Below are 19,069 nucleotides of genomic sequence, written 5' to 3'. Positions count from 1 at the left end.
CTTGGCTGATGCCACTCCTCAGAGGAAACATAAATCCTGAATTTTCCAGTAGAACAGCCGGAGCTTTGTCTCAACAGAAAAGTTTGTGATAAACGTCTCGGCATTGCTAAATTAATTCCTACGGCATCGACCTGAAGGAAATCTGTACCGGGAAGAATTAACACACATCCATAGAGACAGAGACACATTGAAGACTAAATAAAACGCCATGACCTTCATCTTGCGAAAGGTCCTGCTGAGCTAAGGCAGGAACGAGGGAACGGTTTATTTTGGAGCGCTGTATGCCTGTGCAGTACAGAATCGACAGTCTGGGAAGCTTCACGCCTGCTTCCCGAGAGGAGGTCAGAATTCTCTGAATTTACCATCTAGAGAACTCTGTAAGAATGAGCAGACGGCTTCAGGTCTATTGTCTCAGCTGCGTCTCCTCTCACGGACCCGAGTAGCTTCTGTTCCCATCACTTTCGACAGCTATGGAGCTTTTGTCGTTAGGGATGTACCTGCATCCAGACTACGTGCCCGAGACTAACAAGCCCTCTGATGACAGGTTACTGGACCTTCTCATCCCAGCAGGTGGAAAATAGGGTGACCATCTCAAAGCGCTCACTGAGCCAGACGACGACCCAGGCAAGGCTGGAGGTCATCTGACTGGCGGTGTCTGTAGTTAGCCATGACGGAAGCCGACGTGTGTGGATCTCTCTTCTCCGCCACCTTCCCTGTCCTACAGCAGCCAGACCAACACTATTACAGAAGCCATGGCGATCCACGCCGTATGTGAGCTGCCACACCCTGAGGTGAAGCCCTCTTCCTTCCTCTCCAAGATCAAGGTCATCCAAAATGACCCACTGACTCGCTATCCTGGAAATATTAAAATGCCACTTTGGTAGATTTCCCAAAGTATTAACTCATGCCTTGAGTTGAGAACAGACTGGTAGGAAAAAAGACAAGAACAGCGAAGAAAGTGAAAGTCTCAAGTAGTCAATCTTTCAGAGCTATTTTCACCAGAGCAACCGCACCCATTCCCCTCTCTTAACTACTACGTCCATGCTGATGACACCCACGTCTGCATGTCAGCACCCACGTCTGCCTGTCTCCCCTAAGCTCCCGACCCGTAACTCCAACCCCGTAGTGAACACCTTCAGCTGAATGCCTTCTGGCAACTCGAGACAGGTGACATTTGACCCTGTATTACCTTCTCCCGGAACTTGACCTTCTCCTCTTCCCCCTTCCTCATCTGCCTTCTCATCCAAACTAGAAATCGAGGAGCTGACTCTGACTTTTCCCCGCGCTACACTGCCACAGAGCCCATCGCGAGCGCTAGCGCGTGACTCGGCCTCTCCGCCCTGGTGTTGCTGGGTTTCCATCATCGCTCGCCTGAACTGGTCTGTGTCCACCAGTCCCGGCCTCCTCAAACCCATCCGGTACACCAGCGGTCCCCAACCTTCTTGGCACCAGGGACCGATGCCCCATGAGACTCTCACACCTGATGATCTGAGGTGGCGCTGATGCTGGCTCTGGGAGCGGCTGTGAATACAGATGAAGCTTCGCTCCCCCACCTGCCGCTCCCCTCCTGCTGAGCGGCCTGGTTCTTAACAGGCCACAGACCGGTACAGGTCCACGGCCCGGGGGTTGGGGACCCCTGCTGTACACTGCCGTTGGAGTCATCTTTCTCTAATTCAAATTGGATTGTGTCTCTTCTTAAAATCCTTCACGGCTTTCAGCACGCCGTCTGCCTACCTCTCCAGCCCTAGCCCTTCCGCTCCATCTTGTGATCCCTTTGCCCTCTCTGCGGGGCAGTAGCGAACTACTTGTAACTCTAGAGAGAGGCCCAGTGAGCTCTGTGCACCCACGCCTTTGCCTGTGCTGCGTCCTACAATTACCCACGGCCTCGTCTCCGATTTCTGCTCCCTGACCTGCCTGATGAACTCCTTCCTCTACATCATCTAAAGTCCCGGAGGTCATCCTGCCCAGCCTAGACGAATTCAATCCCTTCCTTTCCTGTATTACTTCCTATGTCATGACACTTCTTACTTCCTTTATTACTACGCATGTATGCAAGACACAGAAGAAACACATCAGAACCCTTACACATTATTACAAATACCTACTTACACATCTGCCACCTTCCCCAGGACTGTGACCCATTAAAGGCTCAGGCCATTTGTCATTCAGTTTTATAACCCTGGCACACTGTACACTCAGTAAGTATTGCCTATTCTTGAAGATTCTAAAATTTATTTAACTACCAAAAAAGAGAGAGAGAGCCACTACACCCAAATTTGTTATTTATCCCACAAAAACAACATAAATTGATAATATCAACATAGTTATATCTTTGCCAGATGATCAACCTGTACGTCTGTGTAAGTACCTTCAGAAATCCAAAAGTCTTCCCTCAGAAAAAAATTTCGAAAACTACTTGTATAGCTCAAAACGCCACAGCTGCTTGGTCCCGACAGATCCTTTCTGTGGGGGAGTCACAGAGGGGTCATCGCCAGCCACTGGGCTGCCGTGACGGCCGCAGCCTGACTGCTGATGTACAGACACGCATGCTTTCAGGTACGTGTCCTCTCTGCTCCCCCGGTCACTTCGTACCCCTGCACCGGCGCCCGGCACTGTTCCTGACCAACAGACCTGCCATCTGGTTCTGACAACAAAGGTGAGGTTGACGGGGAGCCTGCGCTCGTGAAAAGAGTGGGAACCAGGAGCTACGACCTCTGACGGGCTGTGACAAAAAGTAGAGAAGGAGAAGTCCCCGTCCTGCCTGAGCTCTCCTACGAACGCGAAGTATCTCGAGGAGGAAGGCCTGAGTGACTCCAGGGCCTACTGTGGATTAGACCCTGACTGAGGCACTCGATATAAATCATCCAATTCTGTCCTCCCCAAAACTCTGTGACATAGGCTCGCTGGTGTCTCCATTTTACAGGGAAGAGAACTAGGAATAATTTGCCCAAGAACACACAGTGACAAGTGGCAGAGCCGGCATCTGTTCCTAGGTGACAAGCCCATATTCTCGCTTAGTATCCTGCACTGCAAGTGTTCGGGATGGCACAACTGAAAGAAGAAACTTAACAACTGGTACTTGAAAGTTTCTTTGTCCCTCTCACTGATCTGCAAACCACCGCGCAATATAAGAAATGTTAGTTGAGCAGCTTTGCGGAGGAGGCAGAACGGGCCGTGAACACTCATGCTCGGGGGGCCAGGTGGCCTCGAGTGACCCAGGCGCTGCCTTGTACCAGCCTTTGCTCGGTCACTGGATTCTGACCACAAACTTTAGTTTCTGCATCTGCGAAATAAAGAGCATAGCACTCTCTACTTTATGAGGTGAATATGGAGATCAAATGATATAATGCCTGCAAAACTCTTAATAAAGATTTAATAACCACCAACGCTGGCACATTAACAGCAGTAAAAGCTAAAAAAGAAACAGGAGAAAAGCTACAGAAACAGAAGTAGTACTTACGGAAGCCAGCAGCCGTCCATCCTCCTTCATGGCGAGATAGCGGTTCGCACACACTCCCTTGATGGACACGACCCCTCTCTCCTCTGCTTGCAGTTGCAGTTTGACTAGAAGTAACGAGGGAAAAAATGACCTTTGTAGCATCATAGAAAAAGGAGCCAGATACACATTTATGCAACGTAAACACAAGAGACGCCTGAGCAACCAGGTGATCCACTCTGGGCAACGGCGCCCCGTGGGGCGGGTGGACAGGGGACAGGCGATGGATGTCAATGAAATGCCAGCAGGACGCGATGCAGATCCACGAGAAAGCACTAGAGTCCCTCGACGCCCTTCTCACTCCATGCAGCGAGCAGAGGAGTGACAGAATGGGGAATGCGTTTTCCTTTTACGTACAATTAGCTTCCACTCGGCCCTGTTAACTGCTCAAGTTTAAAAAAAAAGTTTTACAGCGAAGGGAACTGACTATTTTCAGAGTACATAAAAATGTAAACAACTTGTGAGAATTTCCATGCCGCTGCCTAAGTTTAAACTTTAAAAGTTATTTTTAACCAATTCTTCATAAGGAGAACAGAATCGAATTGCTCAGTGTTATCTGCTGGTTTGTATTTCCTGGATTTCCAGCGCATCTTTCTTCTGCTCTTCCCTTCAATACAATACCAGTGCATTTATCTTTCTTTATCGAGAAATCTATTTTTTGCAAATTTATCTACCTAGTGGAAAAACAGAATGCTTATACAGTGTGATAAAAGATTCAGAACGTAAGACTTTGAAGAGGGCGGATAACCTGAACTACCACGTTATCATGATTAAGCAGAATGGAGGAAAACAAAAAACAGATATTACGTGGTTATAATGATAATGCCACACGGACAGATAATCATTTAATTAATTCAAATAAAAACGAAGTTAAAAATTTCCATTTTGTTCTTCTTGCAAAATTTCTAATTTGCATTCTCCTGCCCAAAATGTACTTTAACAAATACGGGTTACCTAAAAAAAATAGGTTCTAGGGCTAAATAAGTTATGAAACGACTCTGTTGTTTACAAGAAAAGTACTTTAAATACAAACACACGAGCAAGTTGAAAGTAAAAATGTAGGAAAAAAAAATAAAACGCATACCCTGAGTATAATATGCTGGCATGGCTATATTAATATCAACTAATGTGGACGTCGAGGCAAGTGGCCTAACTACAGACGAACAGGGTCCCATTAAGACGACATAACCTTAAATGTGTAACACCTAATTAGAGAACTTTAAAATATCTGATGCAAAAATTGACAAAAGAAACCAGTAAGAATATGGAATATGTGAATAACATTATCAACCCACCCGACCGAGCACTTTTTTTTTTTTCAGATCATGTAGATTTCATTCACCTGAGGCTTTATCCTCCTCCTAACATCACAGTCATTTGAAAGCTATGCTAAAAAAACTGCCTCTGCCACCATGGTGAGCCAGCCAGTGCTTCCTGGCCTAGTGGACTTGAACTGTTCGAATCGATCCACTCCAGGTGAGGAGGTCTTTTCCCAAAGTCACCATAATGTTAAGGAATATGAAGGGCTCCTCCCCTGAACTGTTGGTCCCCACGGTTCGTTTTGTTGGTTTTTTTTAACAGTCTGCGATATAATCCACACAGGATGCGATTCAGTGTCCTTTAGTATGTTCGCAGAGTTGTCCAACCATCACGATTAATTTTAGAGCATTTCCGTCAGCCCATACCCTTTAGCACTCACCTCCCACGACCCTAACGCCACCATCCCTAGGCCCAGGCTACCGCTCATCTACTTCCTGTCTCTACAGATTTCCTTATGCTGGATGCTTCACATAAACAGGATCAGACGCTCCGTGGTCCCTTGTGACTGGCTTCTTTCTCTTAGCGTAACGTCTTCCGGGTTCATCCATGTTGTGCATGTAGCAGTACTTCATTTTTTATTACCAAATAATATTTCATGGAGCGGGCAGACCGCATTTGATGTACTCATCCATTAGTGAATGGACCTTGTGTTTGTTTCCAATTTTGGGCTACTACAAACAATGCTGCTATGCACATTTCCGTACAATATTTTGTACAGACACGTTCTCTTGGGTATATACCGAGAAGTCGAGAAGTCAAATTACTGGGTCGTGTGGTAACTCTCTGTTTCATCATTTGAGGAGCTGTCAGACTATTTTCCAAAGCAACCACTTTACATGCCCATTAGAAACTGAGGATTCCAATTTCTCCACATCCGGGCCACACCTGTTATAGCCTGTGTTTTGTTATTTTAAAATTATAACCATCCTAGGTGTGTGTGAAGTAATATCTTGAAGTTCTGATTTGTATTTTTCTGATGGGTAATGACGTTGAGCATCTTCTCATGTGCGCATGGGATATTTATGTATCTTCTTTAGAAAATGTCCATTCACATCAGGTTGTTATTTACCATTGAGTTGTAAGAGTTCATTATATATTCTAGATACAAATTCCAGATATCTGACTTATGAATATTTTCTCCCATTTTGTGGGCTGTCTTTTTACTTTCTTGATGTTTTCATTTGAAGCATAAATATTTTTAATTTTCATGAAACCCAATTTATCCATTTTATTCTTTCATTGTTTGTGCTTTTAGTGACGTATCTAAGAAACCATTGCCTAAACCAAGAACGTGAAGGTTTACATCTGTGCTTTTCTCTTAAGAGTTTTTAGTTTTACCTCATTCGTTTAGGTCTTGATCCATTTTGAGTTAATTTTTGTATGTAGTATGAGGGTCAAACTTCATTCTTATGCATCTGAATATTTGATAATATTCAAATGAGTATTGATAAGGTCTCTACACCCAACATCTGCATTCTTTTCAAGGAATATTTCCAAGAATAAATTATTGCAGGGCATAAAATAAGCTGCAATACATTTAAAAGGGTTGAAATTATACAGAGTATATTAGAAACTAGTAACAATAAGATCTAAAAAAATCTCTCAAATATTTGGAGTTTAAGCAATACATTTCTAAATAAAACACAGATAAAAGAAAACTTAAGGGGAATTAGATAATATCTCTAAGTATGTGATAATAAAAACAACATACTTAAAGGAAAAGTTATAGCTTTAAGTGTACTAGAAAAGCAAAAAATTATAAAAATCTACACTTCTACCTTAAGAACTAGAAAAAGTGCAAATTAAGCCCAAATAGCAGAGAGAATACTTACTATGTAAAAATCATACACTTGAATATATACAGATTAGTAGAAAATAATCTCAAAGAGTTAACAATGATTTTGAGGTGATGAAACAAAAATAATATTTTTTGTTACTTAAAAATTTTTCTTGGTTGAGCATATGTGACTTCTATAATAAGAACATAATGTTAACACTGTCGGAATTTTAAAATAATCCAGAACAAAATGCCAGTGTGTGCCATATTAAACATGACTATGAAAACAACTCACTTTCATGAGTTTCAGGAGGGAGAGAAAAATTTTCAGTTGAAGGAGACATAAGAGACATGTCAACCAAAAGCACTGCGTGAACCATGTTTGAGTCTCGATTAAAGCAAAACAACAGTAGAGAGCGTGAGGCCACAGGGGACATTTTAACATTCCTGGCACATTTTACGCTTTTAAGACAGCTTTGAAAAGTTTTAGGCATGAGAATGGAACGGTGCTTGTTTTTTTAAGTCCTTATCCTTTAGAGATACATATGAAGCATCTATATGTAGCTAATATGCACTAATACATACATATCACTCACGTCACGACTTGTGTAATCATCTTTAAATAACGATGGGATGACAGAATGTCTATCCCACTGTGGGGCAGCCGGGTGGGGGGGGCGGGGGAGCAGGTGGAGATGCAGATGAACTGAGACCAGTCACGTGGTAACCGCTGAAGCTGGGGGATGGGCACATGAGCGCCACCGTGCAGGTCCTTCTATCTTTGTGTATATGTTTAAAACTCTCTAATAAAAAGACCTTCGGGTTATAAAAGAACAGAGAGAAGCCAAAGGCAGTTCAGTGGGCAGTTAGTGTTAAGTGAATTGAAGGGTATCGTCTTAGACCACCCGCTGCTCTAACAGAAACACCCAAGGCTGGACGACTTGGGGAACAAACACTGATTTCACGCGGTTCTGGGCCGAGGAGTCCGACACCAGTGCGCTGCTAGGTTGGGGGGCTGCTGCGTGCTTTGCCTCCTCCCCGTGGCCTCATGCGGAGAAGGGGCCGGGAGCTCTGTGGGCTTCTTTAATGAAGACACAGATCCCACTCACGAGGGCTCCATCCTCATGACCTCCCAAGGCCCCGCCTGCTAACACCATCATATTGGGGGTTAGAATTTCAACATATAAATTTGGGGGAGGTGGGGACAGAAACTCTCAGTCCTTAACAGCTAGAATCCCTGAGATACTGTGCGGGTCTGTATAATGTGTAACCTCAGCCGCTACTCAAGGTTTCTGGGCTGTCCGGGGAAATTAAATCCAGTTACATTCGAGTCAGCCTTTCAGTTGTCGCTGTCCCATGTTGGGTTGGCTTCACGGGGAAGAAAGAAACCATAAAAAAAAAAAAATCATCCTTGAGATTTAGAAGATTCTTACCAAGCAAAGCCACTGGATCTTACGACACGGTAAAGGCAATAAGCCAAAGACACAGTTCATTTGCTGGGGGAGAAGGGGAAGAGGGTTTTCTTAAGGGAGGAGTTTTAAATATCAAGTCCTTCAAGACAGGCAGTGAAAGAAATTATATTACATTTCCACATAATAAGTACATTGTAAAATTTTCCACACTTTTCCGGAAATTAAACAATATAATGAACAGACAAGCTAGCAAAAATTTGTTCTGAAAAATGGAGGATGGCTTTTAATCCGGCTACCTGGAACTATAAAAAAAAAAAAAAAAAATCCATTCCCTTCTCTGTCCAACTAGGGAATCTATTATCCTCAGCCAGTGTCTGGAAATAGCAAAGTATGCGTTCATATTTTTATACTTGGATAAATGTTACAACCTGGTTTTCTCCTTATGTAAAAACTAGTCCCTGCTTTAATACTTCAGTCCAGCTTTTTGGTTATACACTTGAAAAGTGTCTGTCACAGCAGTCAAAAAGAGATTTTATCCAGGATAATAATACGAAGCCTGCCACCTAAAAAGTGCTTAATGAATGAATGACTGTAGAACAGAACACCCCTTTCTGCAGTACTGTGTGTGCCCATCCTGCGGCGCACACACATCCGCCCTGTGGTCAGCCCCTCCGGCCTCACCTCTCCACTCTCCCAGCAGCCTGCCTCCCCCACGCAGGACGCAGGATGGTGTAGACCACACCTGTCTGTCCCTCCCTGCCTGTGAGCTTCTTGGGGGCAGGAGCTGTTCCATGTCCACCTCTGTGCTCGGTGCCAGGCACACAGAAGCATCTAGCGAAGGCTGGGTGGATGAGAGCTTCCCGGCAAGAGAAAATCTAGTCGCGAAGTAATGTCTTCAGTGTCACGTGAGAGTTTACGGGTGCTGGGAGACTACGGAAAAGGACAGCCTGATGGTCTGATGGAAAGCCGGGGATTCCCCAGGGAGGGACGAGGAGCCTCGTGAACAAGGTGCAGGGCCGGGCGACACGGGGCATGGGATTCCAGACAGGATGTCATTCCAGGGCTGAGGCACGAAACGGCCACCCTTGTGTTAAACAGCCAAGTCCTAGGCAGCCAGAGCCATCTGCAGAATCTAGCCTGAGAAACTGTGCAGGTCCAGAAATCCAATTTCCTCGACAATCCATTACAAGGGAGAAAACAGGACTGAAGGAGGACCCGAGACCAAAAAAACAAAAGAAAAGGCTTAAAACTCACATATTTTTAAAAGGCAAAACTGAAGTAGCATATTGAAGGGTGCCTATCGGTGTGATGAGCCTATTCAGGAACGCGAAAAAGCGATTAAAATGAAAATCTCTAAACGTTCACCGGGGAGGCAGGGGCTGTGATGAGGACAGGGGACACGGAGAGGCTCCGGGGTGGCTGGAGACTACACTAAAGCACGTTGTTAAATCGGACCTCAGACACTGATCTAAACCAGCCCCTTTCGGCAAGCTGGAGAACACTCGCCGTATTCAGTTTACGGATGCGCAAAAGTCAACAACTTTGATAAACACAGACTTCTGGTGGCTTTCTAATGTTGATATTAAATCCAGTAAGAGATGAAAATAAAAAAATAGTGTTATCCAAGCTTAAAATTCAACTCTTTTTCTGTTGTAACATAAAAACAAAAACCGAACTGAACAATCCCATCATTAGGCAACATCTCAGAGGTCCAGCCACCCCATCATTACGCAATTATCTTTCAAATCCCACCCCGTCTTCAACATCCATGCGAAACAGCCGTCTTTAACTTGAAAACCTTCAGCAGAGGAGAATTTACAGTCTCTCTAAAGCGGTTTAGATGTGTAAGCAAAGGCTCAGAAACTCTCATCACCATAAGACGACCTCTCAAATGTTCCTGCGCTCACATCCTTAGCATGTGGCACACTCAGTTATGCAGCAGAAACAAAATCATCATCAACCGAATTGTTATTTCAATGTTACCACCATTGCTCAAACTGTTTGGAACTCCCGTTTTGGAATTTTCTTCAGAATCTGCATCATTTTCTTTTGAATATGCTCAAGGACAGTAAACCTTAAAATCATAAATACTGGTTTATAAAGGAGATCCTTCAGAGAGCCTTCCGTGTGCCCTCCTCATTTGTAAATAAGGAAGCTGACACCTACTCAGGTTTGGTTTTGGGGAAAAAAAAAAATACGATTTCTGGGAACAGTCAAGTCAGGGTTTCCAAGAACAGTGAATACATTTATTCAGCCATTCAACAAACATGTTAGTGACAGCTACGTGCTAGGAAGTGTGCTTAGCGACAGGAAGCACAGAGGAAAACACGGCATCGGTCCTCGGCCCGAAGAACACGCAGCGCTGTCAGGGAGGAGCGGGCTGTATGCAGAAAAACGGCTGCCAGGCTCCGCACCGTAAGTGCCATGACAGAGCTCCATACACGCCACCCAGAGAGCACGCGGAAGGTGCAGCTGAGCCAGCCTGGGAGCTCAGGGGGTCCGAGAAGCAACGACAACTGAAGGCGGACCGAAAATCAGCAGGGCTTTGCCAGGAAAAGAGAGTAGGAACAGCAACGGAAAACATCCTTATTTGTATAACTTCCGAAGGAGAAAGGGCGAGGGGGCAAGCAGCACTTCCCAGGGACACCAGGGTGGTTGGGCAGTAAAACAAGCACAGGGTCAAAGGATACCCCGCCGATGTCCTAACGAAAAGAACCCCAGAGAGTCCGCCCAAGAAACGATGATGTGTATATCCAAACAAATGGGACGCCGACGTCATCTAAAGTAGAAATCATGAGAAAGAGAAAAGTGATGTTCATAAATCAACGGACGACTCGGACATGAAATGAAACGGACCGGGGAAATATCAGAGGAGGAGTGAAGGAGATATATTTTATATAATGGTACGATGAGGAGGAGAGGAGAATGTGAGGAAATGAGTGATGTATATATAATTTATGAAGGAGGAGGGAGGATGATGATGAATGAAGGTTTATGAGATATATATGGAAAATGGTACGGTACAAGGAGGAGTGAGTGATGATGGTTGTACGATGAGGAGGAATGAGGGAGGAGTGATGAGAGTGGAGTGGAGATGGGAGAAAGATGAGGATGGGAGTGAGAGAAAGGAGATGATGAGTCCCGAACTCAGGTCTCCCTGGCCCGGGAGAACCTGGAGGCCGCTGAGATGGGAAACAGGAGGAGGGCCAAGGAGGCGAGGAGATAGCGAAGTGTGTTCCCTTCAGATGTAGTCAAAGTGCGTGGAAAATCCAAACAGATTTCCAGAAGAAACCAGCTCATAAGAAATCTGCGCTAGAAAGAAAGACTTGGTGATCTTAGCAACCGGCGGCCTTGGGCACACAGGCTGCGCCTGACCCGGACAGGTGGACACACAAGGCTGAGACCCCCCAGAAGAGTGTGTGGCAGGTGTGATTTCAAGGACAAAGCTCAGAATCCCGGCAGCTCTGACATTTATGGAAGGAGGAAGAGCCTGGAGTAGGATGGCCAGTCCACACCAGTGCGGGAAGGTATGTATACACACACCTGACACCTGCTACTACCAAACACACACACACACATACACACCACACACACACATAATTCCAAGACATACACACACATGCATGCATCATCACCACACACACACAGACACACACAGATCTGGGAACCAAGGGACAAAAACTCTTATTCTTTGTAAATGGTACAATTTCCTGCATTAAAGATCAAGAGACTATCTAATGCAAAGAGATATTCTAGATTGGATCCTGGAAGAGAAAAAGGACATTAGCGGAACAGGTGGAGAAATCGAGATAAAGCCGGCAGCTAACAGGAAGGAGCCGGTATCGGTTTTTAGTTTTGACACCAGGGCCGCAGTTATGTGAGACGTTAACCTCAGGGAAAGCTGGGTGAAGGGTACGGGGCAACTCCCTGGTAAATCCTCGCAACTCCTCTGTAAATCTGAAATTATTCCTAACTAAAAAGTTTTTTAAAAGTCAAAATAAAATACAAACACGCTACAGGAAATAATTCAGCGAGGTTGCTTGGTATAAGAATACATAAAAATGAATTGAATTTCTGGAACCCTACCAAACCTGTTAGAATGTGTCATTACATTTAAAAGGACACCATCTGTGATCAAAGCTCGAGGTACTTCTACGGAGAAAGCTACAAAACGTTACTGGAAGCCATTTTTCAAAGACTTTTAAAAGGGGAGCTACGCATAGGCTTGCAGAAGAGAAGACTCGGTATAGTAAAGAAAGCACTTCTCCCCCGAAGGAGTGGGCAGAGGCAGGAAACCAGGACGGCGTAAAAACCAAGCGGTGACAGAATCTCAAGTGGGGCCTTCAAAAGGTGCTTCCGTGTCAAACGGGATGAAAGGAGCCGGTAACACAGACGGAAAAGGAGTCACTAGATTCAACCACAGTAAGAACCCGGGAGCTGTGAATGCGAACAACTTCCTCAAGGACCCGGACTGAAGTAAACCACAGAAATCAGACTGCGGTACTCGGAAAAAAAATAAATAAATAACACGGTGGCGAGTGCGAGGACTGTGGAGACCGGCAGAACCGGAACTCGAGAGCGGGCTCCGCCACCTGCTGCTGCTGGTGAAGCTTAGAGCAGAGCGAACCTCCCTCCACGTCTGAAAATAATTACCAAATACTCTGGCCGCCTACTCCGTCTACCGGCTTGCTTTCCATGGCTTTGTTTTGAGATTCGAGGAGTTATACAGTATTTGTCAGGGAACCTTGTACTTGATCAAGGACGAGGGACTATCTAGAAGAGGGCAAGTGTGACCTACATGATGTGACATTTCTAAAAAGGTCATTTTTGCTGTATAACACGTCTTACCATAGTGAGGTTGATTCTTTACCGACAGCAAAGAAAGTTCGTTTCACTATTCTCACGGGAAATCGACGACATGGTACTTGCTGCAAAGAAGACACAGACCTTACACAACTTCTCAGTCCATTCTCCTGTGTTTATTATTTATTCACTGAACAAAATGGTATCGGTCGCGTCCTACGTCAAGAACATTCTAGGAGCCAGAAACACAACCGTAACCGACACCTACAGTCCCCACCCTCGGGGCTTACGCTCCAGTGGCATCGCGTGGCGTGTCCTGGTTGGGCGGCGTTCACGATATTTCTCATTTCAGTAATGTGAAGCCGAAGTAAACAGAAACCCCCCACTGAGCTCACGAAGATAACGGGAAAACAGGCGTCCCTCGCTCCGTCTGCAGACGAGAAACACTCGTCCTTCCTCACATTCACATCTCAGAACGGGGCGCATTTTAATGTATTTGATGAAAACGACCTTTTTCACTTTACAACTGAGTGAGGGAGTGTGTTAGCTTTCCAATGAAATTATCTCTTTGAGTCAAAAATAAGTGACTCAGGTTTAGTAGCAGTCTCCCTGGAACTGAAATTCCCAAGTAGTTGGTAACTAAATCCCCCAGTTATCAGCTACGGGCTTCTTTTCTCCTATCAGGAATCATGCGACTCAAGGCTGAAGACCAGGCACTGACAACCCCTGAACGCAAAGACAACTGGCAAAGGAGCCCAGGAAACAAAAGACGCTCATCTGCCAACAATGAAAACCCTTAAGTGTCTCTCTCCGTCTCCGTCTCCGTCTCTGTCTCTGTCTCTGTCTCTCTCTCTCCCCACACACACATGGAGGACTGGAGGTAATAATCATATAAATACCAAAGATCATCAACCTAAATTTGGTTATTCCTTCTTTTCTTTTTTCTAAACAAAACACAAACATGATGAACCAGATTCACCCGGCCCCTCTCATTAAACTTCCATTTTTTATTATTTGCTTTGCACATCATCCCAGAACCCAAAACCACACATGCCATTCTCTTCATAATGCAGCTGGCTGGTTTAGGTTCACAGAGAAGAACTATAGACACACAGTTATTCATTAAAATTTTAGCAACACCTCAGTTTGCAAAGAAGGTTAAAATTGGACATAATAGGAAAGAAAAACAGGAAGGAAGGAAGGAAGGAAGGAAGGACGGACCTTAGAGATCCACGAATCCCTTCATTACTACTCGATCAGGACATAACTTCACGAGCCCATTAAATCTTTCTATCAATTCCTACAACCCTAATGTAGAAACTGATTTTACTATGGGACTTACGACGTCGACGATGACAAAACACGTAAAACACTTTACATAAAAACAAGTGTAATACGATGTTTGAAATACAAATCTCCAGCCATAATTATAATACCACTAAGTCATACCATTTAATTTCTGCAATTAAGTAATTGAAAAAGTACTGCTGATTTATGGCACAGAATTACAAACAATTCCAATCCATAAAAACGTACATATTTCCTCCAATATCTCCTCTACCAGACTTCATACTCCATGCCCTAAGATGCAAGCGTTGGGCTGGCAGAGCCACAGATAAGAGCAAGTGTCACAGAGGCCCCCGTGCTGTGGACATCAGATCATCACTGACCCTCCTAATAACACAGCTGCCGGTTCAAGAATGGCATTGGTTCTCACTTCTCCGGCGGCATCAGATAATCACGGCGGACTGAGAGCAGGCAGGGGGAAAGACCAGCTGGCATTCTGTGGCATTCCGGAAGTTCCGGGGGCAACGCGGGCTAACGCAGAGCTGCGCACAGCAGAGAGGGGTCAAAGACGAAGCGGAAGACGGAGCTCCCACGAGCAGTAAAGGGCCACAGCAGGTTGACAGGCAGGGAAAACACCTGCCTCACCTTTCCCGCAGCTTCCGGCAGGACCCGACTACCCTGGTGTCAGGGGGAGGCCAGGAGTGCTCTGCTGCCGAGGGGACTCTGTGGCCTGCTGTGTGGAGGCCGTGAATGCAGGCAGGACGGCCCAGGGCCCCACAGCGTCGCCCGGCACAGCCACACAGCGCAACACTCAAGAGCACACACTGATGAACACCGGCTTCCAGCCACAAAGCCATCAGCCCTGCGTAAGTGTTAAACGGTCTTTTCTTCCCAGTGGCCAACTGCTGAAGAAACTGAACTGGGCTGGTGGCTGCTGGAGGTGGGGTCGGAGCAACGAGTGTGGCTACAAAAGGACAGGCTGTGACGACGGACGGACGCCGGACGCCATGTCCCGGCTCCTGCCCGTGTGGGTGTCAGCGCCCTGGCGGAGACACTGTGCTGCCGGGGCGCGAGGCGCCTCGGCTGGGGAGAGCCGGCTGGGAGGGCGTGGAAGCTCGATTTCTTACGACTGCCTGTAAATCCGCATTTAACTCCAATTTTTAAAAAAAATTTTTAAATGTCAGCCGACTAGTTCAAAATCTCACCTGGTTTAATAGTTAACATTCGAAATGTGTTTAAGAGACAGAATTATTTGAGAGAAAAAAAATAAAAGCCGCGGAGGACCCACGGGGCGGGGAGGGGGTGGGGGGGCAGCCGTGGACCGGCAGCTCCCGCCGCAGCGTGAGGCTTTCTTCATTCCGACTCCTGCTGACTCGCCAGCAGCTCGGTCCTGTCCGGGCACGTGGCATAAAACACGAGACACCACCACGCGAAAATCTGGTGCAACGTTTCAGTTAATACTAAACTTTAACGATTTTACTCTAATAATCATGGGGGAAGCATGAAACGCTGCTAAGAAGAATCATTATTTGAAAAAAAATTTTTGATGGCTCATTCTGCTTACCAAATTCTCAATCATTCAGAGGCTCGTTTTACGGTCTGGGGCCACTCTGCCCACCACGGCTGCTCGCAGCCTCCGCCCTTCCTCACGGCCTCCGAGTCCTCCCGCAGGGCGTGAGGGCGTGCGGGCAGAGAAAGGAGGGAAGCCGCAAGCATCACTTCTGCTGCCTGTTTGTTGCCGTATTCGAGAATCGGGTGGCAGAAGAGAATTATATAAAGACAAGGCCAAGAGATGGTCTGTGGCTCCGATCGTTGGATGTCTACAGATCACTATAGTTTTCATTAGCAAAGAACCCAGACAGCTGCTCTGCTGCCCCCAGAACACGGACGACTTCACGTGTCTCTGTGTCGCCTACAACGTTTACTAAATAAGGGGCGGCTGGCCCCCGGGTGGCATCGGTGCTGCTTACGGGGACAGGGCCTCCGCCGAGGTCTCTGGAGCGGGAAGCAGACGCGCCAGGCTTCCGACGAGCTGCCTGCTCCGCGGTCCGAGGAGACCAGCGTGGACGGGCCTCTGGGGAAGTCAGTACCTGACACAGAACGAGCTGCTGCAGGGCAGACCGTCGTTCGGGGCGGCCTCTGCTGGAAGCTCGGAAATGCCTCACCGGAAAACCGCCGGCGGCGGCTCTAAATGTTAGTTCTGCAGCACCAGGCCGTTCCTGAAGCTCCCTTATCCACCCTTTCAGTTGGTCTCAGAGTAAGTGGACCTGAGCACTCAAGGGACACTGTGAAATTCTCCATACTAAAGCAGGGAGCCAACCCCAAGGCCTACAGGGCCCGAGCAAGGGCCACGCAGAGTGGAGCGGCTCGGTGACGAGACTAAGGCGGGCAGGGAGCAGTGGGGCCTGCGCTCCACTACAGAATGCACACCCCAGCTAGGGGGCCGCCACGGCTGAGCGCCAGCCCGGGCAGTTCCAACTCTGCACCTCACTCTCACACACACGCACACACACACGCGTGCACACACACACGCACTCATGCTCACGCACGCACACACACACAGGCTGTGACTGGAACCTGGCTTGTGGGTCACCAGTGTGAAATCCCTTCTTCCAAGGCTATGAACCCGGCCAGAGGGCCCTGGAATCAGAAGCAGGATGAAGGACAAACACACGAGCCGCCTCAGCGAGCGTCCCGCATGCCCGAGAGAGCCGGGGCTCCCGGTGACAGCCTCCCCGGGGAGCCTGCGCCCCTGTTGGAGAGGCTTCCTGGATGCCTGCCCGCCAGAGGCCGAGTCTCCCTCAAGCTGAGTGCCCCCCGGAGAATCCGCCGCCAGCTGGGCTGGGCCGGCAGCTCCCCTGGGGGCGGGCGCCCATGCGCGGGGCTGTGTGTGTCCCTGGCACTTCCTTCTGGATCGAAGAGTTCACATTCACTTGCGACACTCACAGGATTCGGGAGCCCAGCACAGGACACAGAGCAGCGAGTGTGCAGGGAGGAGCAGCTCCGGCCGGCGGGGCGGGGAGGGGACAGGCAGCCGCCCAGTGTTCCCGCTCACTCACCGCGCTCCCCCACACAGCCATTCTGTGTGACTGGGAAAGTCATTAGGAAAATACCTTTCAAAGCCGGCTTCGCACAGAGAGGTTTTGACTTTTCTGTCATGAAAATAGCCGGGCAGCACGTCTCTCAATCGGTGACCTCCGCGCTGGAAAACGCTGCTTGCGGCCAAGCGCCCGGGGCGCCCCCCTGCCCCCCAGGAGGAACACGCCTCCCTGCGCCTGGCAGGACGGGCTGGGTGGACGCGGCAGGAAGCCGGAGCCGGCTCCGCCGGGGAGGGGGGGGGCTCTCCAGCTGTGCTGAGGAGGTGACGGGATGAGACAGGGTCGCGGTGAGAGGGGCCCATGGCTCCACCCCGAGCACGCGGCTGCCTCAAGCCCACGCTGATAAAGTTAGGTGGACCCCTCAGGAGCTGCCTTCTTTCAAACGGGACACGTGAAACTGTGGCCGAAAGCGGGCGGGGTGGGAGGGAGTCTTCGAAAATGCCCGCCGCTTCCCTGCACGGCGCCGTGACCGCCGTGGTGAAACACGGTCAGCGGCTCCACGAAAACCCTAGGCCTTCGCAATGGACCTGAGCGGCATCCGAGCGTGAACACGCTTGGTCAACGTCCTGACTCAGTGCCTCTGTCTGCTTATCGCTTTCACGTGCCGTCTCCTCATGTGGACAGGAAGCTGGTCTTTCAATGTCCTAGTTTAAAATTTTATCTGTTCCAAGAGGGCTGTAGATTTAAAAGATATAATAATAATGGCCTCGCCTCCTCGTGCACCTGAGGCATTTATATGCTCCACATACAGAAAAAAAGGGGCCTCCCGCCGTGTGGCAGGACCGGCCGTCACTCATCCCAGCCACGGTCTCCCGGGGTAAGTGCTTAGCCAGAGCCAACGTTCAGTGGTGAAGATAATTCACGAAACTGCATTCTGCATCTCTCTCCAATCAACACGTGAGAACATGCATCCTTTTACTTGCCTTTGCTGAGGCTGGCCATTTTAATTTATTTAATTTATTTTAAATATGAATTTAAGTTTTGCTCCTGTTCTTCGTCCCATGGCGCTTAGGGGGCACTCCTGCGTGTGCCAAGCACAGCGCTGGAACGCACGCCTCGGCACCGTGATAACGATAAAACCAAGCTGTGTGGCTGTACCGCCCAGTAAGCCCGGAGCAGTGCCAGAAACAAGAGACCATTCCAGATTTTTAAAAAGGAAGGAATTCCAAGAAACGGGCTCTAATTCCTAACCCCCTGAAACATCTGATTCCCCCTCTTCCTCCTAGCGAATTCTCAAAAACACAAATAGGAACAAGAAACCCCTTCTGCGCTCCACCGTGTCTTCAGGATCAGTGCTCTGCCTCCACTTGACCTCCTCCGTGCCCCTGTTCTACGCCGTTTAGAACGGAGATGGACTTCAAGTGCCTTCCCGCCTCGCTCTCCGATTCTGGAGGGTGGGTGACCCACGATACGGACAGAGAGAGTCCTGTCAAGGGAGCAGGGGCAGATAAACAAGGGCCTCGGAAAAACAGGGAGGCTAGGTTTCCCGGAATGAAAACTATAAATACTGCAGGTTCTTAGGAAAAAATGCATCAGACTGGAAGTGATGCTTAAGAAAACGTAACTGGAAGGTGTTGCAGCTTTGTGCTGGAGTGTGAGGTAACAAGGACATGGGCGTTGGTGGTGGCTGGGAGGGTGGGGAGCCAGAGAATTAATGCCAGGGGTTCGTGAAGTCTGGATTTTGACTTTAAAAAAATGAGAAGGGGGAACAATCTCGGGAGAAAGTTGATAAAATGATACCTAACTTACGACCCGGCACCAGCACCACGCTCATCCAGGAGAACGAGGGCTGCTCCTTTGACTGGCAGGTCCCAGCGAACAGAGTGACATCCACAGGAAGATGTTTTCCAGATGGCAGGGATTCGCAAACCGGATG

The 19,069-nt window shown here is 47.8% G+C and overlaps 2 protein-coding genes across 2 annotated transcripts in view; both read right to left on the bottom strand.

Moving 5' to 3' along the window:
• AFG2A (AAA ATPase AFG2A) overlaps window positions 1-3,564 on the bottom strand; it is a 232,585-nt gene extending 229,021 nt beyond the window's left edge. The window contains exon 1 of the mRNA XM_039879553.1: window positions 3,461-3,564. The gene's annotated coding sequence lies outside the window, so the exon portion shown is untranslated. The remainder of the gene's footprint in view (window positions 1-3,460) is intronic.
• Window positions 1-19,069, bottom strand: part of FGF2 (fibroblast growth factor 2) — a 61,928-nt gene that overhangs the window by 11,394 nt on the left and 31,465 nt on the right. The window contains 1 exon segment of the mRNA XM_039879665.1: window positions 3,461-3,564. Coding sequence (XP_039735599.1) covers window positions 3,461-3,564 — 104 coding nt within the window.

The sequence above is a fragment of the Pteropus medius genome, unplaced genomic scaffold (assembly GCF_902729225.1).
Source record: "Pteropus medius unplaced genomic scaffold, Ma_sr-lr_union100, whole genome shotgun sequence".
Classification (NCBI taxonomy): domain Eukaryota; kingdom Metazoa; phylum Chordata; class Mammalia; order Chiroptera; family Pteropodidae; genus Pteropus; species Pteropus medius.
Note: the sequence above shows the minus strand (reverse complement) of the source record. Positions and strands in the feature narration are given on the sequence as shown.